Here is a 27,942-nt window from a genome sequence, read left to right as displayed (position 1 = left end):
GCAGCACCAAAGCAATTTGTTACCTCCTGCCTAAGTAAAAAGCACAGCCCAGAACCAGTTTGTTATGGCATGGAGGTAAAGCAGACACTGGTTCCAGCACCCCACCTATTTAGTCTCAGGTGGACCGCGGTAATTCTGCAAGGGCTGCTCAGGCTCTTGCACATCAATATTCTTGCTCCTTTCTTAGAATATTACCAGAAGGGAAGAGATCAAGTCACAGGTGATCCTGTGCCATGATTTTCTTACTCTTTTTTCTTGGCTTTCAGTGTAGCAACAGAAAATAATCCCAGGCTGCAGTTTAGAGATGGTTTTATTTAAATGTGGTGACATTCTGTATAGAATAAATACCTATTTAGGGCTTCAGTAATGAGTTCAGTGACAGGAAAGCAAGAGAAACACCTGATAAAACCCTTTTAGAGGCAAGTCACAATATGCACTACTTTGGTTGTACAAAAGCAGTAACAAGTTAGAATTAATGTTTTAATTCCAAATAACTGCAATAAACACTCCATTTGGAAGAGCTGTGCAGTTCATGGCAGCAGACTTTCAGCAATATCACCATGACCTGAGAGAGAAAAAACATCTATTAGCACTTTTACTCCCAAGAAAAAACATTTTCTAATACCCAATCTACATCTCCCCGGGTGCAACTTGAGGCCATTTTTTCTCATCCCTGTTGCTTAATACTTGGCAGACTGGCCTCCCACCTCAGTACAACATTCTTTCAGGTAATTGTAGAGTGCAAGGTCACCCCTGTGCCTTTCTTCAGCCTGAATATGCCCAGCTCTCTCAGCTGCTCTCACCAAATTCATCCTCCAGCCCCTTCACCAGCTCAGCTGCCCTTCTCTGGACACAAGCAGCAACTGGGCTACAAGACTGCTCCTGCCACACCCCTGCTTTTCAGCTGTCACTTTTGATGCTGCAAATGTCAGCTGGTTTCAGAATGCAACTGAGCCATCTCTCCTCTACATCAGCATCTCGAGAACCAGAGGGCAGTAGATTAAAAGCCTTTTTCACCCCAGAAGGCCTAACCCTGTAAGGTGTATCTCCTCATAAATAGACCATAGCACACACCAGGTGTCCACGGCATCCTGCAGAGGATTTCAATTTGCGGTCACCGCGTTAAGAGCTGCTGGTTTTTCAGCCATGCAAACCCTCTTTGAAGTGACCTCGAATCTCTTTATTGTACTAGCCATTTTGGAAAAGTGTTTACTTTCACTCACTTTGGAAGCACCCAGCTGGAGTGTCTCATCCCTCTGACATGCAGCAACTTGGTGGCAGGCTCTGGGAGTTGAAGAGGTTTAGTTAGTAAAAGGGAAGAGCGAGCAACACACAAGGTAGATGTAAATTGCATGGAACAGCCTTTGTCTCCCTTTCTTGCTCCTGTTCAAAAGAAACACCCACTCAACAGCAGCTCCCAAGGATACCACCAAATACCTACACCTCAGCAGCAACTTGCTCCTAAGAGCCAAGGTAGCATCGTGTGCTTGACCTACATCAAAGCTTTATTCCACCAGACTTGGTGCCACATCGTGTGGCAATACAAAAGTCTGATGGACTTGCTTTACGGTCATGTCCACAGCTCACCAGAAACAGAAACATCCCAGCAGCCTTGGTAATGACCAGATACTTCTCTCACTGCTCTTACTCAGACTTCACTCAATAATGAAGTTGCCCATCCTTTCCACTGAAGGACCAATCAATCCTGCCAACACTAAAGCCAAGTGAGTACCAACAAGCTAAAATATGTTAAAATTTCCAATACAGAGGAAATTCCTCATAACCAACATCATTGTCATTAAGACACTGGTTCTTCAAACCACTGCACAACCTTGACAGCCATTATGCACACAGACTCAAGAATGACTGACAGACAAGTGACCTGCTCAGACACTGCCAAAATCTGGAGTAATCACTATCCAGTTCTCTTCTACTATACAATCCTCTCTACACTTCTTCTCTAGAACAGTTACGTTTAAATGTCCTAGAATCATACCAAGTTAACACAAACTGTGAAGTAGTATGAAATTACTCAGTGCTTACCTCTTCAACAGGTTGCTTTCATCTTCCACAGCTCATCTTTTTAATTTTGTGAAGTATCCTAAAGCACCTGTTAGAAAGAAGAAACTGAATACACTTGCTGAGTTTCAGAGGCCAGCACCCAGCTCTCACACTGGAATGTGGAAATAGAAAGCAACTACACTTAAATCACTGAAGAGGCTGAAGACTCTTTCAGCAAAAATAAGATGTTTAACAGACACAGCAGAATGAAAGGCAGAGATGCCAACACTGCTGCTGTAGCACTGCTTTCTGAACAGTCCATCACGAGAATGCTGCTGGGTGCAGGTACCATACAGAGCAACAGCTACAATTCTTCATCCACAACAGCTCATTTTGACATTTAACCTTCTTTCCTGCACCAGTTAATGTCTGAGAATAAGAGGTACTCTTTAATTCACAAAAGCTGCCTTGTGACAGAGACAGACTCAATGAATTTTACCTAACACTGCTTTCACCTGAACAGCAGCTTCAGAATTCTGGGTTTATATGCATTTCTACTCTGAAGGATTTATACTTCTTCCAGAGTATTTTGCTTGTTTTACTTTCAACTCTTCATTGTATGAAACAGAATCCAGGAACTTCAACAGTATAGTAGTAAACTGAGATGCTAAGAAATTAACTATTTAAACCAAAGGTACAACCCAAATACTGCTGCTCAGTATGAAACTATAGAGCATCTCTTGGCACTAAACAAAAATGCAGCAAGTTACTTCAGGACAGACTGTGTCTTCTCTTGCCTACAGCCACCAAACCAAGAAATAATTACTCCATCCATGATTAAAATGGGAATAGACTGTGCAGAACACTCAAGCAGCAAGAAATAGTTAGAAGTCAAGGTATCTACACAAAAACCTAGGTGAACAGTAAGTTCAGCCCATGTACTTCACTGTATTAGTCACACCTGAACTCCAGAACATGGTCTTTTGACTCTTACCAAGCTTTTCCACTTGACTAATTTTTTTCATTTGTATCAAAGCATGTCACAGTACACTTAAAAGAGAACACTGTGCATTATCAGTTCCTAGGATGCTACATGAAGATGTCTTGCAGTTTTATCCCACCGAGCTAACAGGTAGTTCAATGGGTAAAGCGAAACCACAAGTTTATTCTGTGAGGCGTTTCCAACGACACGAACCTACAGAAAAGATCCTATCGGGATAGACCTCAGCATTCCTGGCACTATTAATTAATACACAAATTAAAATCAAGCAGACTGGAAACGTATCAGGTACAGATCCAACTAAGTATTTTTTTAAGTTGTCTCAAGACACCTTGGGAAAGGAGGAAGGTAAATGATACAACAACGCTGGGGAAGATGAAGTAATTCCTTCATATTAGCAACAATTTTAATACTAGTTATCTGAAAAGCAAATGTCAAAGGGAATTAACTACAAACCTGTACCGAATTCTCCCTACAAATTTCCTGCCAAGTGGAACTCACTTGTCCAAATAAAACTCAGTTTAAACAGTTAACCTGATCACCTCCTTTTTGACTGAGAAATTTGTATGAATGTTCTCTGGACAGATCAGTTACAATAAACTGTTCCCTTAACAGAGTGAATGCTACAATAAAGTATTGTATAGTAATGTAGTGTTGGAATCAGTCCCTGAAACTCTCACAAATAAGTAAACCTGGCTTAAGACACACAGCCACCCAAGCCCTTCAGTCATTAAGACACATGTGGAACTTCAGATCTCATACTAACCCCAGAAGGGGCTTCAGACTTCTGTGAACTGGCATCCTGTATTTCTTCTCATGTTCTCTAAATACATACCACCTGAAAAAAACAAGGTAATGTTACAAAAGAGCACACTTGTGCCTACAAAGCAGCAGAGCCTACAACTGTACTTAGTACTTAAGTGCTTCAAACCACCACAGGCACTACCGAGAGCCTCTACTTGGGATCACATTTAAAAATTAATAAAATGCCTGAATATTATCCTATTTGACAGCTCGTCTCAATTCCCTATTTTGAAAACAAATTTACAGTCATGACCCTTTGTTCACTGGGACAAGACACTGCATGTAAAAACAGTGATGTTAAAAGGACACTCATGTAGTAGATTTGTTCAGAAAGGCCATTCTCACTCACTCTCTTCAGAGCAGTTGAACATTTTGCCAATCATCACAACAATTTTCTCACAGTATTCTCAAGCTTGGGGTATAGATAAGCTCTTATATTTTCTAAAGCAACACTGCAATTTCTCAGCAGGAAAAGAACAGCAACAGAACCAACTCTCCAAATGAAAGACAGGCAGCTGACCTGCAACAGGCAAGCACTAAAAACCAATCACATAAACTTACCAAGTGCTAGTTTAGACTGGAGTATCTTCATAGACTTCGTAACGTAAATTGTTACATCTGATTAATACTTTCAAGTTTCTTCAGCATTTTAGTAATTTATTAGGACATGGGTATTCTTATACTCAGTACAAAGCAATCAGACTGTAGTCCAGTGACACTCCTAAACACTAACAACAAAACAAAACATTTCAACTGAAATCAAAGCCATGGGCCAGTTTATCACACAAGTAACAATAAGAAATTAGAGCACTACGGCACAGAAGGTACAACTAAGGGTGTTGTCTCACAAAGACATGTAGGACACCATTTTAAGACAGCTTAAAAATATGCTCTGGACCATCTACAACAATTCAGCACTGCAAGTATTTTTCCTCTGCCTAGTAATTCTACTTCCTTTAGTAGGTAGGATGCAGAATTCAAGCACATCAGAACAAGCTAATTCCTAAGATTTCACCATAGCTGCATTTTCAAGTATGTTTGCAGAACTGTCCCACTAAGTGAAATTGTTACAGGTCTCATTGTCACCACTGCAATTAACTTTACAGTGAGGAAAGCATAACCTGTTACTCTTCTAGCCACGTTTTTCAATTCAGACACACAGTAGGTTGTGTCTACTTGCTGAAGAACGAGGCATAACAACTCTCACAATGTCTGCAGAATATGTTGCTTTTAAGCTTCGCCAGTTAACTCTGAAACTTGTCTAGTGGTCATCTTGTGCCTGGATTTGCATTTCAAAATGGAATACCTTTTGTAAAAAGGAAGCCAAAAAGCTAAGACTTGAGCTTTTATGATCCTTATCCAACTACCTCCAGCTAGGAAAAAGCAAACTATTTTCTTCATACTTACGCCTAAGTAGAAGAGGCTTTCCATTGTGTTCCAGACATCACAGGAGTGCCCCTTTAAGAAGAAATATTTTGGAACAATGTCACTAATTGAGACTGTCAAAAAACAACACGATCCCAGCTATGGGGAAGAAAACTGGAACTTTATTGAACACTTGACCACTTTTTAAGGTTTCAGGGAGACACATGCTAATAGGTAGGAAGGGTTATGGTAATTTCAGGAATTTATGGAGGGAAGAAAGCAGGGGATTACAACACAATCTGATAACATTCATTCTAGACTCTTTTCTTATGTTAAGGTAGGAGACAGCTTATCTTCAAGTTGAGCATTACCAAGCCTCCTCTGTTCTTGGTGATGGAACTTCTCTCAGCCTTGTTGACCAAGGCTTGCTGTTTAAGATTTCTAGCTCTTTTTGCTGTAAGCTGGATTTCATATTCCTACAACTAATTATCTATACTTTCATCAGGTAACAGCTGAACAGTTTCTCAATGTAGTTGACAAGCCTCCCAGTAAGAAACATTAAACCAACTTGTTTCAACAGAAATACCAAGTTTAACCAGCACATCTGCAGGAAAACCAACGATGCCAGCTGTTGAAATAGTGTAGCACTGCTTTTTGAACACCCCATCAGGAAGACACTGCTGGGTGCAGATACCATACAGTGCAGATATTATTCTGATGACTTGCTGAGGAAATAGCACTTGTCTGAAGAAATCATTTGCTGAAACTCAGAAGAGACACAAAGCTTACCTCTTTCACTACCATATTCCACAGAAGTCCACTGAACTAATAGATTTGTGAATCAGAGGGCCAACAAATAGCTGTAAGAAATCAAGAACTGCCAAAAAGTCTCAGCTTCTCACTGCTGGTGTCCTCATCTGCAGACAAAGAGATACAACTGAGCTACACTTCTGCACATCTGGAACACTGAACTCATGCCCTGAATTGATCAGCACTTGAACAAATGAATGCTGTTTGAGTTCGTGCAAATGTCCCTTCATAGAAGTAACACAACTAATATATTCATCAGCTGTGGGTTGCAAAAGAAGGGTTTTTCTAAGCACTAGGTTCCAGGTTCTTGCCTACAGCAACAGACAAAACCTGATCAAGTGCTAGAACAGATGGAATGCACTGACCTTTTTACTATTTTTGAAACAGCATTTGAAGCTATTTCTCAGTTCACTGTATACTTACTGTTAATTACTGTCACCTTCCACTACTACTGTGTTTCCTGGTTCCAGAGTAAGGAAGTTTGAACCAAGGTAACTGTGGCAAGGAGTTCAGTATCAGACATGCTGTCCTAAGAACAATTTATGCTGTGTCCAACTGGTGTGTTACCTAGTGCAGTACTCTAACTACAGCACTGGCCAAGTAAAGCGCCGTGTTCCTATCCTCTTAGGATGTAAGAATATTCTTACAAGGTTTCACTACTTGCCCACTTTAGCTCAGGGCTTCTCCTGTTACAGGTGTTTTCCTATGCAGTTACCTTATATGGTGCTTTCTTCCATGCTATTTCCTATACTGTCCTGAAGCCACTCAAATTTGTTAACACCCTACAGTAAGAAGTTGTTACAGCTACATTGATGGAAGACTACCAGCTTCTCTCTGCTGTCCCTCCTGTGCTTGCATGGGACATGAATTAAGACGAAATTTTACCACGGGCAAGCCCTCAGAAGCTACAGCTGTATGATACACCCTGGTACAGGAGGTGTGGGTGAGGTACCATGAAGAGACTTAAGGGTACAGTAGCTCCTCAACATCTTCAGCACAAAAAATCCCAGGCAGTGTTGTCCAAACCAAACCAGATAAAGGCTGCCCTGCAGCAATAGACATCAGGTAAAAACAAAGTACTTCTATACACAACTTGTGATAAAAAATGCACTCAAGATATTTGAGAACTCTCGTCTTTTTTTTTTCCACTCAGAGAGACTACAGACTCTAGTTTTGGTCAGATTGGTCAAGGAGATGTTGCACAGAACCCAATGCCTTGGATGCTTTACACACAAAAGCTGCACAGCTGTGAAACACTAATCCATTCTCTTCAACTATGGAGCACTGTTTTTTGCAAAACCTATTGTGAAATAAAGCAAAAAAGCTACCTGAAGGAAATAAAACTGAAGGCCAAGTAACAGCTTACCTTGTGCACCAAGAACACCAAGTGGTATTTTATCTTCCAAGCAACATAAACTAGAAGAAAAAAAGCAAAGTAGTAAGAACTGTCATAATGGTTAAATCACTGAAGATTCCTGAAGGCCAAGCTAGGTTTCAGCAATCAATGTAACAGTTGTAGTAAGTTTCATTTTTATTTGTACTTATCCAGTTCCAATCAGAATTGAAATTTAGTTCATTTCTGAGTCACTCAGCAGTTGAACAGCAAAATTCATCACATGAACTGCAGAATGAGCAGGACTTCACATACGCCCCTCACTACACCTTACCAAGAAAGAACCCCACTCCTAGATCCAGGATGAGTCTTTCAAGCTATTGAGTATTTCTCAGGTAGACGCTTAAGAGAGTTACATTTAGCCATTAATTTTGGACCATTAAATGTGATCTTCAAGTAACTGTAGAATTGATTTTTCAGTCCTAGAGCTACCAAGCTGTAATTGGGAAACTTCCTTTACAAAAGTTTGGGACCTTAATTCAAACATGTAAATAATGCAGCTTGACTTGCTCTCAGTACTGAGCACCTACTGCAAATCTTCTCCAACTGTCATTAAACCAGCAACTGAAACCTTTTCTGGACATCTTCATTGAACACAGACTACTTTTCTCTGCTAGTTGCTGACAGCAACTTGGTTCAGAGCATCTGAGGCAGGCAGATCATTGTTACACTCACTAGTCATGTTTCCTACTGTCTACAACAGCTTTGAGAAAGGTCATTTGCAGTTGGGGCAATGCCTGCTGTCATTATAAAGAGCTTTTATCTTTTGCCAAGTCATTTTCACATCAGAATCCATTTTGGACATAGGAGAGCAAGAGCAGAAAAAGAATTTTTAACCCAAGATTCACTATGCTCCTACAGTTATTTTTAAAATAACTTAGAACTCCAGAATATTATATTAGATTCAGGAGCAGAGAAATAGTTTTCGGGAAAGTTATTCCACACGGAATACAGTTTCAATCATCCAAAATTGATTTTATGACCACTCAAATGCATTACCCATAATTTGCAACAGATCAGTCACTTTTGCATTTTTGTTGTTGGCGCTTGATTTGCATTATACTTCAATTCTGTCATCAAACCTGTAACTCTTTTAAGTATTTCCAACCTGCATCTTTAAGACACAGAAAAACAACCTCTCAGGGACCACTCACAAAGAAATCAGCTATGAAAATTAAAGCATTTAAACTGCCCTTTTAACTTCAGCATATAGATGCAAGCAAATGTGCACTATTCTATACTGTGCTGCTGTTATGTTACATTATTTGGAACTTGTTTTCCTTTTTAATTACATAAATTCTTTTACCTGTTGGTTAACAGAAGTAAAGTTGAGGCAGTCAGAATTTCAGCAAGATTATCAGCCACTGAACCAAGGACTTTATACTCTTGACAGACAATAGCACCAGAACACACTTAAAACCTTAACAAAAAGACAGATTATGCTGGCTTTGTAATTGTCTCAGACACAAGCCCAAAATACTCACATTACACCAAACGTGACTGGGTAGCTTGGTGGATAACTCGACAACAACTTCATAACATCAAGCAGACCATGAAGAACTGCCACTGCCACCTCATTTGTCCATCTGCTGTTCACAGAGCTCAACCTTGTACAGGCACAGAGTTCTCCCCAGCACAGTCTTCTTCATCCAGTATTTCAATCACTTCAGTTGATTTTGCACGTTTTGTTTTTGACTTTGATTTTTTCTTACTGGGGATTGTGCTGCTTAGAATGAAAGAGCTGTTCTCCTAAGAAAATCGAAGACAAGTATTCACAAGTCTACTCTGAGATACTTAAAATATAAGATTTTAGTAGCAGATTTGCAACTTCAAGAACCCTTCAGAGAACTGCAGAATTCCTGTATGTTCCAGCTTTTTATCAAAGAGGAGTGTGGGCTCTCCAACCTTCTGCATTAGAGATCAGGACTCACAGCTTAACTCTGGATCTAAGGTCAAGAACAAAGTACTGAAAACATCTATTAATTCCTTAGCTTTAGAAGAAAAAGATCAGAGTTTCTTAAGGAGTATTACTTACCACTACTCTGGCATCATGTTGTCCTTGATTATCAGAACTCAAGGTGTCCTCATCATCACTGAAATATAAAAAATTTTAATCAAGCCTTGTACTTTTATAGCAGCTTAAAATGTGTAACTATTTTCCTACTACAAGCCCTGTTTTCTCTTTGTGTGTTTCAAAAGTGCTACAGCTCATAGGTGTAAGAAACTTTTACATAAGGTTGTTCTCAAGTGATAGTTTTTGACAGCAGAATGACATCCTAATTGGCAACACTGGCAGGACAGGAGTGCTTAGAGGAGCAGAATAAAGATTTAGTAGCAGGTATCAACAGTAGTACTGAGGTATGTTGGATTACATTGCAAAACAGGCTAGAAAGCCAACCAGTTGAAAAGGAAGGACAACACAATCAAAATCAAGAACACAAGCCTCAGCTAACAAGGGTACCCAGCTTTCCTCCCATAACTGACAAGTATCTCTGCAGTGCCATGAAATACCAGCCTGAACTTAATTCCACTGTCATTCACACGTTATCTGTTAAGATAGGACTCCCTAGAAAAAGATGAAACCATTTTAGTACTGTGGTTTCAGTAAGACTGCTCCAAAACCTGGAATGTATTCTAGTACTCATTTCATATAATTGAATGTCTGGATGAGCTGATTTTTATTCTACAGAAGTTTGTTTCTTCTGCTCTTTTGTAAGCAAGCCAACTAACGATTGTTACTCATTCTACAGGCTCATCCTAATACTGAGTCACATCAATCAGCCGTGTTAAGTGATTCCTGAAGTGAACAGTAGCTGAAAGACAGCTTTGTACCTTTACACTGCCTTTTAAGCTTCTCAATTCTACAGTGTTGAGTGTATTTATAACACTGAGTATTTCTGCTGTTTTACTGCTTTTTATTGCACTAAGGTAACTGCTTAACCATAAAGACCCAAGGTAACATTTTAGTACTTAATAATGTAAAAAGGAAACTAAAATTATCCTTTAGTCGTTGCTATAAAACACTCCACTTTGAGGTAACTATAGAGGAAATAATTTCACGAAACCTATTTCTTCCATATTATTTTAATCAGACAGTACAACTAATTAGAATAACGATCAGTCTTCAGACCAGATTAGATTTATTTCCTTCTATGAGAACTTTCAAATCACATTTACAAGCACAGAAACCCAAATGGTAGTGTGTTTTTTTTCCAAAATGAGCAATGCTTTCACAGGTTAAAAGGAGAGGAAAACTGAACTGGTATGGCTGCGATGGAATTAGCTCTCCTCACAGCATCCTGTGCCATCCTTTTTTGGGATTTGTGATTAAGTATTGATGCCCCTTCCACATCAGCAAACAGGCTGGGAGTAATGTGGCATGTCATGCACCTGCCTGTAGACAGAGAAAAAAATCAAGTTTTATACCATTTAAAAATATAATGAACTTACTTTGTCTCCTGAATAGGAGAAATGGGGCCTTCATCATCCAAGTATTTGTGTTTCCGTAACACCACACATTCTTTTTCTAAGTCTTCACTAGCCTGGAGGGCTTTTAAAGCTTTTTTAAGATGCTCTTCATATTTAAGCACTTCAATGTACTTGAAGAATCCCTTTGCAGCTGCTTGCTGAAGACAAAAACACATCAGGTAAGATGTTACAACCACCACTAAAAGCATCAATATTATGAACTGAATTGTCACATTACATCAACATCCATATATATTCTTGCTGTGTTTGTCTTAAAATGTATTAAACAAGTGTCCTGTTTAACAGAAGTAAAACCTGCTTCATTATTTTAGCATATCAGACAGAAGCACAACCAACTTCAATTCACTCATTTTAGACTAAAATGCTTATACATTTATCCCACAAAACAGGATTTACCAACTTACCTCATAGTCAAGCACCATCTTTAAAGGAATGTGTTTCTTCCCATAATGGTTTTCGATAAAAGGGAAATGAACACCTCTGTCTAGCAGCCTCCTCTTTTGCTCCTCAGCTGAGGCTGTCAGGGGTGGCCTCCCTGTGCGCTTCAATGTGCCCTCCGTTTCTTTGGTCTTCTTCGACTTCTTCTCTGAGCCAAGTTTGTATTTTCGGTGTGCAGCTGCTTTAAACTTCTTTCCCCTGAAGTGATAGTCAAAAATGGCTTTCAAATTGAGTTTTGACTTCTGCTGCTTGGAAACGTCCGACGATTTCACTGGACTTGGGGGAGACAGAGAAGAATCTGACGAGCTTTCATGGTCAGTCACTCCTGCAACCAATTCAGCTTGTTGCCTTGAAGATGGACACACCCTTTTCTGCTTTGAAGGTGCAGTGGAGCACTCAGGATGGCACTCACTGTCACGAGCAACAGAGACATCACTGAAGAAGAAAAAAGGATTTACTTTCAGAAGAATGTATACCTCTATGATACACAAGTTCCTCACAAGAAAAATTCTAGAGATAAAAACTCACGTTTCTGAATCACTGCTGATCAGTAAAACCTCAGCTGAAGCAGCTGATGATTCACACATCCTGTTAAGATCACCTAAAGACTCTTCAGGAGCAGCATTCTTCTGCCTTGACCGCAAAATTTGTGTGTTTGGGTGCCATCCATCCGCCTTGGATGACTCCTGCCGATGGTCTATCAGCTCTTGGGCATCAGGGTAATCAGAGCCAGAAGTCTGGGGCTCATCTCTATCAGTCATGTTTCAGTTTGCTCTAAAAATCAATGAGAATTCAAGAAATTAAACAAAATTCTATGTTCATCAGGCAACAAGCTTTCCACTACTCCACTTTTACTTGCAGGGTAAACCTAAAAGAACAATCTTAAGCCAGCTTGAGCATAGATTTTCCTATGAACCAGGAGCATTATTAAATGTCATATACTAAACTTCATATATTAATATATTTCAAATATTAAACTTTAGGCAACAGTTAATTTGCAGACACATATCTCAAGATACTCATAGCATAATTTAGGTCAGAAAGGCTTTGTACAGCTCTTTCAGTCCAACTCCTGCCCCAAGGAAGGCTAACTTCAGAGTTGCAAGGATTGTTCAGATACCTGTAGAGTTCTGAACATTTTAACTCAATTCCTTAGTATGGTTAAGTTTTCCTTTCAATAATCACACATACTTGTAGCCAACACCTTCTCATATTTGAAAGGATATTATTGCTCAATTTCAAGTCATACACACTTCACTGTCGTTTAAAACCTCTAAATTAATCGAAGTGTCAACCCTGAGAAGCAATGGTATCTTCTCCTTGTCCTGCAAGCTGCAAGATATCAAATGCATCCTGCTCCAGCAATCTGTGACCTCTTTATCCACTGGCTATTAACTCTCAGAGACCAGACCAAAAGCCAAAATGTTAATTTTCACTTGAACCTGCAAGACATCCCGATCCAGCCCTTCAGTGGCCCAAGTCCATACAATAAAGGACTTAAACATACATCAAAGGAACCTGTTTTAACTGTAACAATCTAAAGTTATTTTACAAGTATGTTCAGTCATTTACTAGCCCTGTAGATCTGTAACTTTGCAGATTTACTGTGCTTTTTACAGTTACACAAACACATCATCACACCCATTAGCATTTCAAAAGTAGTTTACATGCAGTTCAGCATGTGAAGACAACACAGCAGAACTTATCTAATGTCCTCACATAACCTGGAGCAGATCATCCTGAGGGCCATCACAGGGAACATCCAGGGGATCAGGCCCAGCCAGCCCAAGTTTAGGAAAGGGAGGTCCCAATTGATCAACCTGATCTCCTTCTATGACCAGGTGACCCACTTAGCAGATAAGGGAAAGGCTGTGGATGTTGTCTACCTGGATTTCAATGAAGTATTTGACACCATTTCCCACAGCATTCTCCTCGAGAAACTGGCAGCTCATGGTTTGGACAGGCACACTGTTTGCTGGGTGAAAAACCAGCTGGATGGCGAGTGGTGCTGAATGGAGTCCCATTCAGTGGGTGGCTGGTCACCAGTGGTGTTCCCCAGGGCTCAGAACTGGGACTGAGTGCAGCCTCTGTCAGTCTGCAGATGGCAGGAAGGCTCAGCAGAGGGACCCTGGACAGGCTCCATCTATGGGCTGAGACCAACTGTACGAGGTTCAACAAGACCAAGAGCTGGGGCCGCCACTTGGGTTACAACCACAGGCAGCACTACAGGCTGGGTAAGGAGCTGCTAGAAAACTGCCCCAAAGAAAACTACCTGGGAGTGTTGGTCAACAGCAGCTGAACATGAGCCAGCAGTGAGGCCAAGGCCAATGGCATCCTGGCCTGTAAAAGCAATAGTGTGGCCAGCAGGATCAGAGCAGTGATGATCCTTCTGTACCTGGCACTGCTGAGGCCACACCTTGAATCCTGTTTAGTTTTGGGCCCCTCACTCCAAGAAAGAAATTGAAGTCCTAGGGCATGTTCAGCGAAGGGTAACAGAGCTGAGAAGGGTCTGGAGCACAAATCTGATGAGGAGCAGCTGACGGTGTTACCCTGGAGAAAAGGAGGCTCAGGGCAGACGTCATCACTTTCTTCAACTACCAGAAAGGAGACTGTGGGAGTCAGTCTCTTTTCCCAAGTATAAGAAGTGACAGCACAAGATGAACTGGCATCATATTGCACTGGGGAGGTTTAGATACTGGAACAGGCTGCCCAGAAAAGTCACTATCACCAGGGGTATTTAAATGCATAGACACAATGCTTAGGGACTATGGGTTAGTGCTGGACTTGGCAATACTCGGTTAATGGCTAGTTTCAAATGTCTTTTTCAACCTAAACGATGCTTTAATTCTATGAACGGTAATTTTGGACAGCAACCTGCATCTATGTCCCAGCCACACTATGCCTTATGCAGGCATGCTGCTAACACTGGTTCACCCACGGCCTGAGAAACCCGACTCCCGGAGACAGAATAGCCCAACGCAGAGCCAGGACACAGGCAGCAGTGTCGCTCTGACCACACGGGCCGTGGGCAGTACTCACAGCTCGCTCAGCATCCTTTGCGGCCTCTACTGCTGCTCCGTCCTAGAGAGCTGGCACAGCACGCGGATCCCTTGGGGAAGGGAAAGCAACAAACATCTGAACTTGATGACTATTTCACATCAACACGTCTCCTCTCAGAAGAGCCTCAGGCTCAAAGGCGGCTAGCGGCGTGCCGGGAAGGCGTCTGGAGGGCGGGCAGCGCCCAGGCCACTAAGGCCCGGGGACACTGCGCCGGCTGCCGCGTGCCCGGGAGCACCAGAAAAGGCGGACGGGACTGCGGCCCGGCACCCCACCCCGCGGCCCCGGGGGGAGTAGCCAACGCAGCCGGGACTGCGCCCCCGCACCCTGACTCCGCGGCCCCGGGGGAAGCACCCAAGGCGGGTGGGACTGCGCCCCCGCACCCCCACCCCGCGGCCCCGGGGGGAGTAGCCAACGCAGCCGGGACTGCGCCCCCGCACCCTGACCCCGTGGCTCCAGGGGCCGGCACCGCGGATGGCACCAGATACACCGCGCCCGTACTCACTCCGCCCGCTCTGCCGGAAAGGGCGTGATATGGCCGCCGCGGGGCTTAAATACCGCCGCGAGCTCGCGAGAGGCGCGCGGGCCGACGGGAGGAGGAAAGGCGGGGCGGAGGGGCGGGAAGGAGGGGAGGGGCGGGAACGAGGGGAGGGGCGAGGCGGGGAGGGGAGGAGGAGAGGAGGTGGGAAGAGAGAGAGCGAGAAGGAAAGGAAAAGGAAAGGAAAGGAAAGGAAAGGAAAGGAAAGGAAAGGAAAGGAAAGGAAAGGAAAGGAAAGGAAAGGAAAGGAAAGGAAAGGAAAGGAAAGGAAAGGAAAGGAAAGGAAAGGAAAGGAAAGGAAAGGAAAGGAAAGGAAAGGAAAGGAAAGGAAAGGAGAAAAGGAAAGGAGGAAAGGAAAGGAAAGGAAAGGAGAAAAGGAAAGGAGGAAAGGAAAGGAAAGGAAAGGAGAAAAGGAAAGGAGGAAAGGAAAGGAAAGGAAAGGAGGAAAGGAAAGGAAAGGAAAGGAGAAAAGGAAAGGAGGAAAGGAAAGGAAAGGAAAGGAGAAAAGGAAAGGAAAGGAGAAAAGGAAAGGAAAGGAGAAAAGGAAAGGAAAGGAAAGGGGAAAAGGAAAGAAGAAAGAAAGGAAGGGAGAGGCGGGGTTGGACTGAAGGGGAGGGGAAGAGAGAGAGCGAAGGAGGGCCAGGGCGGGCGCTGGAAGTGGCAGCGGGGTGGGTGGTCCCGTGCCGTGCCGTACCGTGCCGTTCTGTGCCGTGCCGTGCCCGGACGGCGGGGCAGGTCCGTGTGGTCGGTGCGGAGCAGGGATCGGGCAGTTCCCGGCTGCCTCCCCACGGGGCGTCCCGACTCCCCGCGACTTTCCGCTCGGTGAGAGGCTCTCGTTCCTGTTTGTCCCTCCCCGCTCCCGCCCAGGCTGCTCCGGGCTGGCGGCTCCATCCCGAACAGCGAGCCCTCCCGCCGCAGACATACCAAGCGTGCTGCCAGCTCAGCACTCCCTCGCTCCCGCATCCCTCGCCGCCTGTGTCTGCCGGGATGCACTGCCACAAGGACCAGCCTCGCCTGGCACGGCTGCTCTCGCCCCCCGGGACCCGTCCCTTCCCCACAGCCCAGCCCTCAAGCAGTTCCCTCCCTGTCCCGCAGCCTTCCTCTGCCCCCCGTGGGATCGCCCCAGCCGGGAAATGCGGCCCCTGCGTCTGTAGATGTTTTGCTCCTCTTGGCGTCATTGCCAAGTTTGTCCTCTCTCACTGACTGCCATCTTCAGTTTTCCCCCGACATTTCTTCCCTCACCAACCCCTCTCTGACTCATCTCTAGCCTGCTTATAACTTCTCCCTTTTGGCTTCAGCCCTCCAAACTAGTTTTAATTCAGATTTTGATAACAGACCCACACACACATTAATAAGATGGTTCATGTTTCATCTGCATTCTCCTGGCACTTGACTACTCTCTCTGATATCTTCTTCCCTCTTCAAAGGTAGACTTTCAGTCGTTACATGCTTCTTCTCTCCATCTTGCTGCACCATCGCAGATCTAATAATCTTATCATCCTTTTAGAGTTTGTATTGTTTATTTGAGGGTCTTCTGTAGTCATTCAGTGACACTGCACCCCTCTGTAATGGATCTTAATTGTGTGCTGTTGTCTCCTTTCAGGATCACCTTGTCCCACACCACGCACTTCATTCCCCTGTGAATCTCTGCAGTGGTGGCTCACGGATCAATTCTTTTGTGTCTGCTGGTAAGGACTAGACTCTCTAGCAATCAGATCAGGTTTTACTATGGTACATCAAGTTTTTCCACAGTATTTCCCTCGTTTCTTGGTTATGAGGAGCCAACTACTGTCCATTACACAGCAGATGGTGCTCTGGGTGTTATATCTGAGCCTATTTATTTGAACTGGGTCCAAGTGTTGCCTTCACTTTTTGCACAACAACAGTTCTAGCTTTTCTTCTCAGCCTCAGGACAACCAGTGTGTTGAGTGCTGGTACAGCCTCCCTCTGGATGTGGCAAATTGTTCTTGAGGGCATGAGGATCATCTAAAGCAACGCTGTCAAAGCCATCTTGTCACTTTCTTTCTCTGTCTAATTACTCCCCTCCTTGGTGCACACTGAAAGTCTTGGGATGGGATTCACTCCAGTAGGCTTCTACCAGAGGTACCAAATCCAGCCTGTTGCTTTCTCCTCCACAGCCAGAGGAGAGAGGGGATCACCTGTGGAGGTGGGTAAGACCAACTACAGGTTGCAGTCTTTCTTCTGTTCTCTACTGCTTCCTACGGCAGTAGTTTGGGGTAGCTGAATGCTGAGCTCAAAGACTTCATTTAGGTGACTGCTAAGATCTCCCCACTCTTCTTTCTTTCTTTTTTTTCACTTTTTTTTTTCCTTTATGCAGGCTAAAGAGGCTGATGGTATAGGGACAGTTACAATTTTTGACAACCATAAGAGTTAGGATTTTTTTAAAAATAGAAGCTAGAACTATACATAAACAGCTCTCTCTCACTGTAGTCCTTCCTGACAAAGGCTCTACCAGGTCTGGGAATGTAGTTAGGATTTTGGCATTTTCCTCCAGCAGCTGAGATTTGGATAAGTGGGACCCATTTTGTTTTGTTTTTTTTTCTGTGTGCAACAAGCATGTGCCTAAGGAGTTAATAATTGCTATAGCTGATTTTTGGATAGTGTACAATCACCTGTTTCTGCCTTGAGCTAGTGGTTTGCCCTAGTAACTGACTTTGTTATTGGAAGGCTGACTGAAGTGCAGTTCATTTGTGAAGTAATTCTTAAACCTATGTTGAAACAAAACCTTTTCTTACAGGCTCTGTACCCATACAGAGCCTGATACTGCAGAACTTGCTGCTGTTGTTTTCTATTTTGCTGCTCACCTTTTCCCCTCTGGAAGGGGAAACGCTTGCCCAGAATCAACTGGAGACCGTGTCACAGCTGGGGTTGAAAGTCCACTTTAGCCACTGCTGGAAAAGTAAACATTCAGGCTGGGAAGGCCTGAGGAGGCAGCTAATGTGCTCAGAAAAGCCCACTTTTCTTTCAAAACCAAATTGTAACTCCAGTCTTACAAAGGACACACAAATTTCCTGACCTGTCCCTTGAACTGCACTCAGTATAGGATGTGTTTTACTTACACCCAGTTGTAAGCTTGAACACTAGCATGTGCAATGCTCTGAGCCAGCTATAGGTCTGACAGACACATCTTCCAAAATCCATAGGACATTTAACATTACTACTGAAGCCATTAGTCTTTCCTTTGATGGCAGAACTACAGTTCTACTGTTGTCTATGTATTCTTGGCTGAAACTGAAAAATAGTTCACCTAATGAAAGGAGACTGTTTTAATCGTTAAACTATTATCTTTGTTGACAGATCAGTTGCCCCTACAGTGTGCTGTACTGTAGTTTCCTACCTGAAGAAATCACCACCCATTAAGAAATGGCCAAAGTCGAAAGGTTTGCTTTTCACGTTCCAAGCCTGGAGGAGCTTGCTGGGGGTAAGTGATGCAGCATGTAACTTTTTACAGACTTAAAGTGCACTCTTCAAACTTATCTTAAAGCTCACACCAAAACCTTTCTACAGCTAGTACATGCAGAATTCCTGCTCTTAACATACTGAGATGTAAAGAACAGCACCATTTTTCTGTATGCTATGATTTTTGCTATCATTTTGTGAAATGATTCCTCCCCCAAGCCCCAATGATATTTAAGCACACAGACAGGCTCTCAAACCCTTTAAAACTGTCTGCTGCATTTGCAAATTTTTGCAGGGGTTGTGAAAATTTGACAACTACAAGCCAAATTTCTTTACACATACAGGATCATCTGTCCTACTCTACAGTCCAGTATTTCTTTCTTTTTCAGGACTACTCAAAGCACAGCTGAGCAGATGCAGTGTAGCATGGCAGATCCTCTTGCTTGAACCTAGTTGGGTCCTCTTTTGGTGATTGCCTTAGAACAGGGCTGCAGGAAACATCTTCTTTAAGTTGTTTCTTTCTAAAGCCTTCAAAAATGTGCTCAGAATAACAGAATGGTTCAAGTTGGAAGGGTCCAACCCAGTTGCTCATGAGCTTCTTTCCTTGTCCTAGTAGAAAGCTAGTCTTTCCCCTGCAGCAGATGTACTAAAGGTTTTTGACTTTCAGATTGATCCTCAAGTTCAGTTTGCCACTTTCCCAAATCTGTGTTGGTTTGACATTTCCTTGCACTGAGAAAGTGTGGTCCCACCAGTACCCGGGGTGGTTCTCAATGCTTTTCTCTCCCAGTCAAACTAGGGCAGTAGGCCAGGGCTACTGTAGGCCTGTGAGCTCTGCAGAGAATATCATGCACTTGCAGTAGAACAGCTTGAAAGAGTAGCAGAAAAATTTCATCACAAAGCAGAATTTTCCTTTTTCCCTCCTGTCTGTCCTGGGGACCTCCTGTAAGCCGTGAACTTTGTTGCTGTTCAGCTTCTGAGTATAATTTGAGGAATGCCCTTTTATTGTCCTTGTGCACTTAACCAGAAGCTACTGAGATGTATTTAAAAATGTGCCAAGTACCTTCTACTGACCCTTGTGGTCAACAGCTTGGTAAATCTGCTCTTAAGAAGTAAGGTATGGCACCTAATTGGAGGAAACAAAGGCACAGGAAAGTCTTCTGAGCAAATAAGGAACTGCCTGATTTGAAAAGACTGGATCTTCTGTTCTTTACTTTGAGACATCTGTCAAAGCAGATCCCCACGCATGAAAGAACCTGGACCTTTTAATACAGTATTTGAAGCAGTGTATGTGAAGACAGTCCCACACTCAATTAATGTTTGGAAGTTGTTTCTGAACAGTGCACTCATCTAATCCTTCCTGTTGTTTGAGTGACTTTGCAGGTTCTGAGCTTAAAAAGTGTTTATAAGAAACAAAACCAAAATTTTAGATTTCATTCATTAGCACCAGCACCATTCATTATCTGTCTTGTAGTGACAGTGACACTTGCCAGAAAATCTCCACAAGAGCATAAACATGATAGGCAGTATCCTCTGGTGGCAGAAATTTCCAGACAGCAGACACGGTTTGAGATTATAATCAAGCTGTTGCAAAAAGTCTAGTTAATGTATTTAAAGAACTGATTGCCACTTCAGCTAAAACTTGCTTCCTCCTTTGCTCTTGCATCATATTTGATTGTGATCATAATTGTTTGCTCTTTGAAGCAAACCCACTGCTGAATGTCATTTAAGTTTACTCATGTTACTTTGCATTGTGTTGCTCTCAGTGCTACTAGGAGCAGTCAGTTATTGTTTTTCAATGAAAATGTTTTAAAATACTTTAAATAAGGTTGAAGACAGCAATTATCTGAACAAACTTTTATTCTTCTCTGTTGTTAGAAACTTGTCAAAAAAACTCTTGGCCATTTTTCATTGTCAATAACTTTGCCATTATTCTTTATGACAGTTTTGCAGAAAGGGCTTAAAGAGAACTTTGCTGATGCTCAAGTCTCTGTTGTAGACTGTCCTGATTTGACTCAGGAGCCCTTCAAATTTCCTGCTAAAGGTAATCTAGCATTTCTGTCTTTCACTAAGGCTTCTCCCGTTCTTTCTACCTGATTTTGCTTGGTTTTGGTCTTTTAAAGATTTTGGTGGATTTAAATTCTTTTCCAGATAAAGAATATACCTGAGAGAAGAACTAAATTTTGTCTCTGGTTTTAATTCCTTGTTGATGTATGAACAAGGACAAGTCATAACTAAGTAGTTGCCATAATTTTTTTTCTTAACCTATCTTTGCAATACCTCCTTATTTCATAAGATTTATTTAGTGTAATGATAAGGGTTTGAAATTAAGTTGTTATCTTCCAGATGGAGAAATATTTTAGATCCATTCCAGTAACTATCTGAACAAGGACATGTGCTTCCTTAATTTTTGAATTTCTGCCATTCACATATGTCAGTGAAGTGAAACTGTCTTACTCTGAATGGGATTCATCTTCTTTGACATTAGTGGTCTGGAAGACAGACCTGTCGTCTGTGCTACTTATCTGAGTTCCCTCAGGCATCAGTGTAGTGAGATAAACACCTCCAGAAGGTGATTCATCCCTTCTTAAGATACATGTCCGAATAAGTGGGATGAATTGTCCTGAGACTCAGACAGCTTCCAGCTTTGGTAAAATTTTGCAAGGGGAGCCCCAGCAGAAGTATCCACTGTGTGGTGAGGGCATCTTACTGGAGAACTGGCAAATGGAAGGTGTTGCCTACTCTACTAATATTTTTGTGCTTAGAGAATGTTAATTTTACAACAGGTTGCATAACATTAAATCCTACTGTGAATCATTTTCAGACTTGCTCCTCTTAATATTACAACACTTTTATCTAAGTATGCTAGGGAAATAGTGTTCTCAAAGAGGTTTAGAAGTCTGAGGAACTAGTTCTTTCGTGGGTTAAACTGCATGCTCAGTGAAGATTACTAGGAAAAAATACTTTACCAAGCTAACCGGCTGTATTCTTCCAGGAATCTGCGGAAAGCCTAGGATAGCAGATGTGGGAGGTGTTCCTTATCTCATACCTCTTGTAAAGAAAGAAAAAGTGAGTTTCTTCTGTAGCTGTGGGGTTTAATACATTTGTCAAAAGAAAAGCAGTATGTTATTGAAATATAAACACAACTAGCAACTAAGAGATACTATAAGATTCCACTTGTGAAAGGGACTTTTCAGTGTTTTTTGAGATTGATTCTGACAGGTGTTAAACACAGACTATGTCATGAAATCTTACACGTTGTAGCAAAAATAGCATATTGTAGTTGATGGTTCATCTTCTCCTGCTCTCAAATACAAGATAGTTTTAGAAACATACCACCTGTGACAGGAGTCATGGAAGGAATGACTAAACAAGGGACTTGTCTGCATATTCATTTATGGCCTGCTGCATGCCTGCAATTTCAAGTGACAGCCACTCTTCTGTGTAAAAACTGGCTGTGTTTGCATTTTCAGGTCAACACTGGATTTGCAGTACCCTCCTTTTCCATGAATATCATGCCTCCTTGCTGACACCTCACTCAATCTGTCTCTATATGATATTCCCTTCTATTTTTTATTTTACACAAATAGAAATTTCAACAAGAACAATAACTCGTTTTTGAGTATAATGAGAGGGAAACAGAGAGGCAAAATCCACCTGTCAGTAAAAAAATGGACATCTACCCAATTTGTTACTACCAAATGTTATGTTGTGTTCAACAATTGTGTTCAGCCTAATTATCCAAAATAATAATGAGGGTGTTGTGAATTAAATGCATCCAGAGAATACAGCGAACAGAATGACAATTGCAGCTCAGAGCACCACACCAAAATCGTAGAATCATAGGAAGGCTTGTGTGGAAAAGAACCTTATAGTAGTTCCAACATGTAGTTCCAACACCCTCTGCTATGGGCAAGATTGTCACCCACTAACTTGAGTTTCTGAGGGCCCCAACCAGTCTAGCCTTGGACTTCCAGGGATGGAAGGATTGTTTCTGTTTTGCAGGTTTATGATCTAAATACAGTTGCAAAAGACATAGAGCTGCCCGGAGCTTTCATTCTTGGAGCTGGAGCTGTTTCATCTAAGATTCTTGGAGTAAATGCTGAGGTCAGTAAATAAGTGCAATCGTTCTCAATTAATTCATAGGAGTATCATAACAATAGAGCAGTGTCATACTGAGTTTTTCCCATTTACGACAAAACATTTAATGAACGCCTTTCATACCACAAGCACATGAAGCACATTAGAAGGAATTCAGATGAGGGCCATCCACTGAGGTGCATACTACTGAGATAATAAAGATTAAATTTTAACTTGTAATTCTTCAGGAAGCATGTGGTTGCCTTGGAGCATGAAAGAAACATGATTTTTTTTGAAACTGATTGACAAAGACTTGACCAGAGGTTTTAACTCCAAGGTTCAGAAATGCTTTTCAAGCTGTCCGGTAAATGCCTTTAACATACTCCCTGTCTTTTGCCCCCTTGTACGACTTTGTTTTACTGTTGAACAGATTGCATATGAACTGCAGGAGAGAGAGGAGATAAAAACTACTGCCTGTGGAGACTTCAGTTAACCAGAAGTTAGAGGTTAATCAGAGTTTTTTCAGGCATAAACCTCTGGTCTTGCCATCTCCTTTTGATGGATTTATTGGCAGGTGAGATAGTCCATCTCAGCATTAAATTTGGGCCACTATGATAATGGCTGTCACTGTACACTGAGAAAGTATTACATAGAATTGGACCTCGGATACTTTTTTCCTTCTTTCTTTTATTTATTTTTATTTCTTTTTTTAACACTAGCGTGACATTCAATTTAATTGTCCAGGAAAAGTGTATCTCTTTTCTGGAACTTTCATTTACATTACACAATATTAGTGCATTTTTCTTACCAGTTCAAATCTTATCCTGAGAGACAGAGCTATGTGATGAAGAGGATTATTTCTTGGGTTCACGGTCCAAAGCTTAAATAGTATTTAAGTGAGTTCAGTTCATTTGACTGATTCTTGCATGTTCTAATTGACTTACTTAATTCTTACATGTTCTTTTCCTCAGCTTATCCCTATTGTTCAAACTAAGAGTGAAAAAAAGCCTGCTGTAAATGGGAGCTACTTTGCTCAGATAAATCCTGCAGATAAAGGGTGCCTGCTTGAGAAGTACAGCAGCAAATATACTGACTGTGAGTTTGGACTGTTGGCCAACCTCTATGCCAGTGAGGGCAAACCTGGTAAGGTGTGTACTTGGATCAAAGGTGATTTTGTTTGTAGAGCTTTGTGACCGAAGGGAAGTTCTTGATTTAATGTTCTTCTATCAATTTTCTGTGATAATAGTAAGATTGTATTTCCATGAGAGAAACATTCAGCCAGATAAGGAACTGATGCCAATGAGTAAGGGGAAGAATTGGCGAAGACAGAGAGGCATTTGAATTTTTGAGGCATAAACTAATAAATCTTTTCCATCATCATAAATCATTCATCCAAATCCAGTCCAAACTAGCAGTGATTTAGGGTAATGGATGTTCAGTGTGTGCTTGTATAAATCAGATGTGGGCACTTGTCTAGCTTTTTGTAGAAGTGCCTCTCCTGACACAGTCAGCACAAATTGGTGTTGGCAGAGCAGTCAAAACCTTTCTACTTCATTGAAACTGAAAAGTCTTCTCTGTTACCAAGAGTTTCTTTATAACAGAGTGGAAGCCAAGTGGTGGACAGAAGAGGGTTGCTCATATCACTGTCTCATGTATAACTAAAACTCCTGCTGGCTGGCACCCTGCATAGGCAAAGCTAATGTTGGACAGAAGTCAGGAAAAGAGGGTTGGTCAGGTACTGGAAGGAGCAGAACTTACAGGGAATTGCATTTTCAAAAAGCAGTCTTGAGTTACCAGCTTGTAAGAATTTCAGAACAGCTTTCACAGACCTTTGCAGACTGTTGCAGCAGGAGACAGCAGTGCCAAATTAACTTTATTTTCCAGGTCATTGAAGTGAAAGCCAATGGAAGAACTGGGGAACTTAATTTTGTGTCCTGTCTGAGACAAACTTTAGAGAAACACTATGGAGAAAAGCCAGTTGGGATGGGTGGTACATTTATTATTCAGAAGGGGAAAGCAAAGATTCACATTATGGTATGTTATCCTCAATTCCTGTAACTTTCTTTTGTCCTTCTGAAAACAGAAGTGTCATTTAGGGCATGACATCTTAGTGCCTTGACTTTGTTTTGTATTTTTAAATGTATGCATAAGCTACTAGGATAAGCACTGTATTAAAGCAAGGAGATGACATTACAAAATCAGTGTTACAAAACTAGTGATGCTGTTTTACTTGGCCTTAATACCATCATGTTTTGAAATCCTTGGGCAGCTAAAGATTTGGAGACCTATTGTAAAATGAATTTAAAAGTAGTATGTGACCTGAGATGAGACTTATAAGAAGCATTAGCATTTTTAAAAAAACAATAGAGCTTCTGAAATGTACCAGGAGGAGGAGGAGAATTCTCACTTCAGTAGTTCTTCTACTGCCTGTACAATGAAAGAAGTGATATTCTGGTCACTTCTATTTCTGGCAGAAATACAATGATGGGCACCGGGGACCGTCTTTTAGTCAAGAAGGAAAATGAATGGAATAGCGAGGAGGGGAAAAGTGAAAGAAAGTTGCTAGAGAAAGAGGACTTGATACAAGTCTCTTTCTTTTACTTATAAAGCTTTCATTTCTGCTGTAGCCTCCAGAATTTTCTACCTGCCCCCTGGATACTGATGAGGATGTGAATAACTGGCTAAAATTCTTTGAAATGAAGGCTCCATTGATTTGTCAGCCAGTAATAGTTTCCAGAGATCCGGTGAGTCTCTTTTTTCATTTCTAAGTGTAAACTGAGACTTGTAATGAATTTTGTCTTGGCTGTGAATGGGAGTGTGTATGAATTGTGTTAGACTCTTCCAGAAGTAGTGTAATGAAATAGAAGGTTCTTGTTTCTGTGACTTGTTTGAATTGAATCTAGGTCAATCTGTTCTGAAACCTAGTTGTTGCTCATAGTGGATTGAACTTAATGGTTCAGTTCCAATTGCAAGTGTGTAAGTGTTTGCATCCCAACCCCAACAGCACAGTTTGCATTCAGTGCTGGCCACACTGGGAGAAATGTCAAGAGCATGGAAGCCAGTTCAGCTCTGTGTTTATGTAGTTCACTTTCATAAGAACTCTCCCTGCTAATGCTGTGTCAAAATACATGAAGCATGTGTCTTATTGCTGATGCAAATTAAACTCTGCAAAGCCTTATGCTGGAAAGTTATCTACCATCTTTCACAAGCACTAGATTCAACAGCAGATACTCATGATTAAAACTAATTGGGTTTCAAAAGCCATTAAAATGCTCATCATTAGGAAAACTATTTAAAGGTAACCAGAAAACCATAGATGAAAATTACTATTTATAAATAATATAGATATAAGTAGGGTGGTCCTGTGGTGTAAAGGAGAGCACTCTGGACTCTGAATCCCAAGGTCATGAGTTCAAGTCTCAGTGGGGACCGTCCCCTGGCAGTTCAATGCCTCCCTGCCATCCCATCCCATCCCATCTTGGATGCTCAACAGGGTCAACCCCGGTTAGTACCGGGTGCTGTGACAGTCCCGAGGACTTCACTGTCACTGTCCAAGCTTGCTCGGCTGTGGCAGATGGACCTTAGGACTTAAACGGTGGGGCCAGTTCTGCGCACGCTGTGCCTCACCTAAAAGTTCCACTGCGCAGGCTGGAAGGGCACACCCATGTGGGAAGAGCCCTGCCCAAATCTGCGTTCGCGAAGTCTGGCCACACATAGATATAAGTAGTATAAAAACACTTTTTCCAGAGTCAAATGAGACATACTGTAGGCTTAGATATGTTCAACAGTGTGACTTTATTGTATCATTATGTGGCAGTCTTTGGTGTAAGGCTAAATGGTACATCTTTCCAGAATAAACTGATGTGTACTTTGAAAGCAGCCATCAACAGCTCCTTTGTTCAGAACCAATGCAACCTGTGTAGTGGATGCAGCTGGGTTTCTCCCATCTGTATCCACTGCAAGCTCAGCAGCACTCAGCTAAACCTGTGGCTTTGGAAATGTTTATGTCACTACACAGAGAGCAGTAGAAGGTGGCATTGAAATGCCATAGCACTATTCGTCAGTATCTCCTTGCAGACCAGAAAATTTAATCATATCCTGGGCACATCAAACTAAGCATGGCCAGGTTGAGGGAGGGGATTCTGTCCCTCGTGAGTCCCCACTTGGAGTGCTGCATCCAACTCTACTCTGGGGTCCCGTGAAAGATGTTGGATCCTGTTGGAGTGGGTCCAGAGGAGGGCCATGAAAATGCCCAGAGGGCTGGAGCACCTTTCCTATGAAGACAGACTGAGGGAGCTTGTGTTGTTCAGCCTGGAGCAGAGAAGGCTCCAAAAAGACCTTTTTGCAGCCTTCCAGTATCAAAAGGAGGCTTTTAGCAAAGATGGAGGGAAACTTTTTACCAGGGCATTTTTACAGGAGAAGGGATGAAGTTTTAAATTGAAAGAGAACAGATTTTGATTAGACATAAGGAAGAAATTTCTTAGGCTAAGGGCAGAGAGACACTGGAATGGGTTGCTCAGAGAAGTTGTGAATGCTCCATGTTCAAGGATGGTGCCCAGAGCAACTTGATCTAGTGAGAGGCATCCCTGCCCATGGAAGGGAGGATAGAATAGGTGGTCTATAAAAGACCCTTCCAACACAATCCATTCTAGGATTCTGTGATACATAAAACTGGTGAGGGTGATCTCATGCTTTAGTATGCTGGTTGTTATTTTACTCACTGTTCTTCCCATTTTCATTCCCAGAATGGCAGTAGAGGTGGTCCCTTTATCGCATGGGCCTGTGGCAATTCAGTTCAGAGGAGTCTGGATTCCAGTAGGGGTTCCTTGGCATGACTGCTTTATTCAATCCCAATGGAAAAAAATGGCGAGGGGGGAAGGAAGTCTCAGTGAGACTGACAGCAAAACTTGGGGGCTCTCAGGATTTCTAAATTATTTTCTCTCTGATGTCCCATGGTGAAGCCTTGTGTTGACTCCTTTTGTCTTACTGGTTTCACAAGCATTTTGCAAATTTTCACTGCTTAATGTTTGGAGCAGGGTCTAGGAGAGACCATCCCGTGACTTTTGAATGCTGCCCGCACAAATGCCTTGTTGACAGGCCTTTCTTTCTCTGGGGACAGGGCTTTGATCTGCGAGTGGAGCACACTCACTGCTTCAGCCACCACGGCGAGGGCGGGCACTACCACCAGGACACTAGCCCGGACAGTGTGCAGTACCTGGGCTACTTCCAGCCCGCAGAGCTGCTCTTCCGTATCGACAGGCCCCAGGAGACGCACCTGGTTGGGCGGGACTGAGCCCTGCCAGGCACCCTGGGCCTCCCAAAGCACCAGTGCTGCGTTTTGTATCACTTTTAATTATGTGCACTTACCCAATTGAAGAATAAAGATTGAGAGCAGTGAACTGCTGACTTCTTAATTGCATTAAAGGGAAGAACGTGGAGTGTATGTGTTATCAGAGTTGTTATGATGGAATTCAAACAGTAATTTCATTGCACTCAGAGAATCATAGAACCATAGAATCAGTTGGGTTGGAAGAGACCTCTGAAATCATC

The 27,942-nt window shown here is 42.3% G+C and overlaps 2 protein-coding genes and 8 non-coding genes across 12 annotated transcripts; 1 reads left to right on the top strand and 9 right to left on the bottom strand.

Moving 5' to 3' along the window:
* Positions 1 to 292: 292 nt before the first annotated feature.
* TAF1D (TATA-box binding protein associated factor, RNA polymerase I subunit D) lies at positions 293 to 15,537 on the bottom strand. 2 transcript variants are annotated; one of them, XM_071555700.1, is made up of 15 exons: positions 14,863 to 15,537; positions 14,340 to 14,409; positions 11,829 to 12,074; positions 11,267 to 11,735; positions 10,824 to 10,999; positions 9,409 to 9,466; positions 8,858 to 9,122; positions 7,347 to 7,396; positions 5,960 to 6,087; positions 5,213 to 5,263; positions 4,367 to 4,533; positions 3,768 to 3,839; positions 2,044 to 2,110; positions 1,224 to 1,284; positions 293 to 565 (listed from the first exon to the last, which is right to left on the bottom strand). In XM_071555700.1, the coding sequence occupies exons 3-7, from the start codon at positions 12,059 to 12,061 to the stop codon at positions 8,976 to 8,978; spliced, it is 1,083 nt and encodes a 360-aa protein (XP_071411801.1). In that variant the 5' UTR covers positions 12,062 to 12,074; positions 14,340 to 14,409; positions 14,863 to 15,537; the 3' UTR covers positions 293 to 565; positions 1,224 to 1,284; positions 2,044 to 2,110; positions 3,768 to 3,839; positions 4,367 to 4,533; positions 5,213 to 5,263; positions 5,960 to 6,087; positions 7,347 to 7,396; positions 8,858 to 8,975. The 2 variants fall into 2 exon arrangements, with proteins under 2 accessions (XP_071411801.1, XP_071411808.1); XM_071555707.1 differs by lacking the exons at positions 293 to 565; positions 1,224 to 1,284 and adding an exon at positions 1,302 to 1,383.
* LOC139681106 (small nucleolar RNA SNORA25) lies at positions 1,042 to 1,171 on the bottom strand. Its single transcript, XR_011699471.1, has one exon. It is a non-coding gene; the product is annotated as a small nucleolar RNA SNORA25 (small nucleolar RNA).
* Positions 2,226 to 2,361, bottom strand: LOC139681103 (small nucleolar RNA SNORA8). Its single transcript, XR_011699470.1, has one exon. It is a non-coding gene; the product is annotated as a small nucleolar RNA SNORA8 (small nucleolar RNA).
* On the bottom strand, positions 3,099 to 3,230 carry LOC139681122 (small nucleolar RNA SNORA18). Its single transcript, XR_011699474.1, has one exon. It is a non-coding gene; the product is annotated as a small nucleolar RNA SNORA18 (small nucleolar RNA).
* Positions 4,126 to 4,198, bottom strand: LOC139681095 (small nucleolar RNA Z40). Its single transcript, XR_011699468.1, has one exon. It is a non-coding gene; the product is annotated as a small nucleolar RNA Z40 (small nucleolar RNA).
* Positions 4,868 to 4,999, bottom strand: LOC139681111 (small nucleolar RNA SNORA1). Its single transcript, XR_011699472.1, has one exon. It is a non-coding gene; the product is annotated as a small nucleolar RNA SNORA1 (small nucleolar RNA).
* On the bottom strand, positions 5,737 to 5,875 carry LOC139681099 (small nucleolar RNA SNORA8). Its single transcript, XR_011699469.1, has one exon. It is a non-coding gene; the product is annotated as a small nucleolar RNA SNORA8 (small nucleolar RNA).
* Positions 6,198 to 6,323, bottom strand: LOC139681136 (small nucleolar RNA SNORA40). Its single transcript, XR_011699478.1, has one exon. It is a non-coding gene; the product is annotated as a small nucleolar RNA SNORA40 (small nucleolar RNA).
* On the bottom strand, positions 7,531 to 7,602 carry LOC139681154 (small nucleolar RNA SNORD5). The gene has a single exon (XR_011699482.1). It is a non-coding gene; the product is annotated as a small nucleolar RNA SNORD5 (small nucleolar RNA).
* C1H11orf54 (chromosome 1 C11orf54 homolog) lies at positions 15,036 to 27,830 on the top strand. 2 transcript variants are annotated; one of them, XM_071555720.1, is made up of 10 exons: positions 15,036 to 15,717; positions 16,499 to 16,583; positions 18,214 to 18,337; positions 20,258 to 20,356; positions 21,308 to 21,381; positions 22,318 to 22,419; positions 23,364 to 23,540; positions 24,277 to 24,426; positions 25,020 to 25,136; positions 27,512 to 27,830. In XM_071555720.1, the coding sequence occupies exons 3-10, from the start codon at positions 18,280 to 18,282 to the stop codon at positions 27,683 to 27,685; spliced, it is 951 nt and encodes a 316-aa protein (XP_071411821.1). In that variant the 5' UTR covers positions 15,036 to 15,717; positions 16,499 to 16,583; positions 18,214 to 18,279; the 3' UTR covers positions 27,686 to 27,830. The 2 variants fall into 2 exon arrangements, with proteins under 2 accessions (XP_071411821.1, XP_071411830.1); XM_071555729.1 differs by lacking the exons at positions 15,036 to 15,717; positions 16,499 to 16,583 and adding an exon at positions 16,931 to 17,062.
* Positions 27,831 to 27,942: the final 112 nt, after the last annotated feature.

The sequence above is a fragment of the Pithys albifrons genome, chromosome 1, assembly GCF_047495875.1.
Source record: "Pithys albifrons albifrons isolate INPA30051 chromosome 1, PitAlb_v1, whole genome shotgun sequence".
NCBI classification, from domain to species: domain Eukaryota; kingdom Metazoa; phylum Chordata; class Aves; order Passeriformes; family Thamnophilidae; genus Pithys; species Pithys albifrons.
Note: the sequence above shows the minus strand (reverse complement) of the source record. Positions and strands in the feature narration are given on the sequence as shown.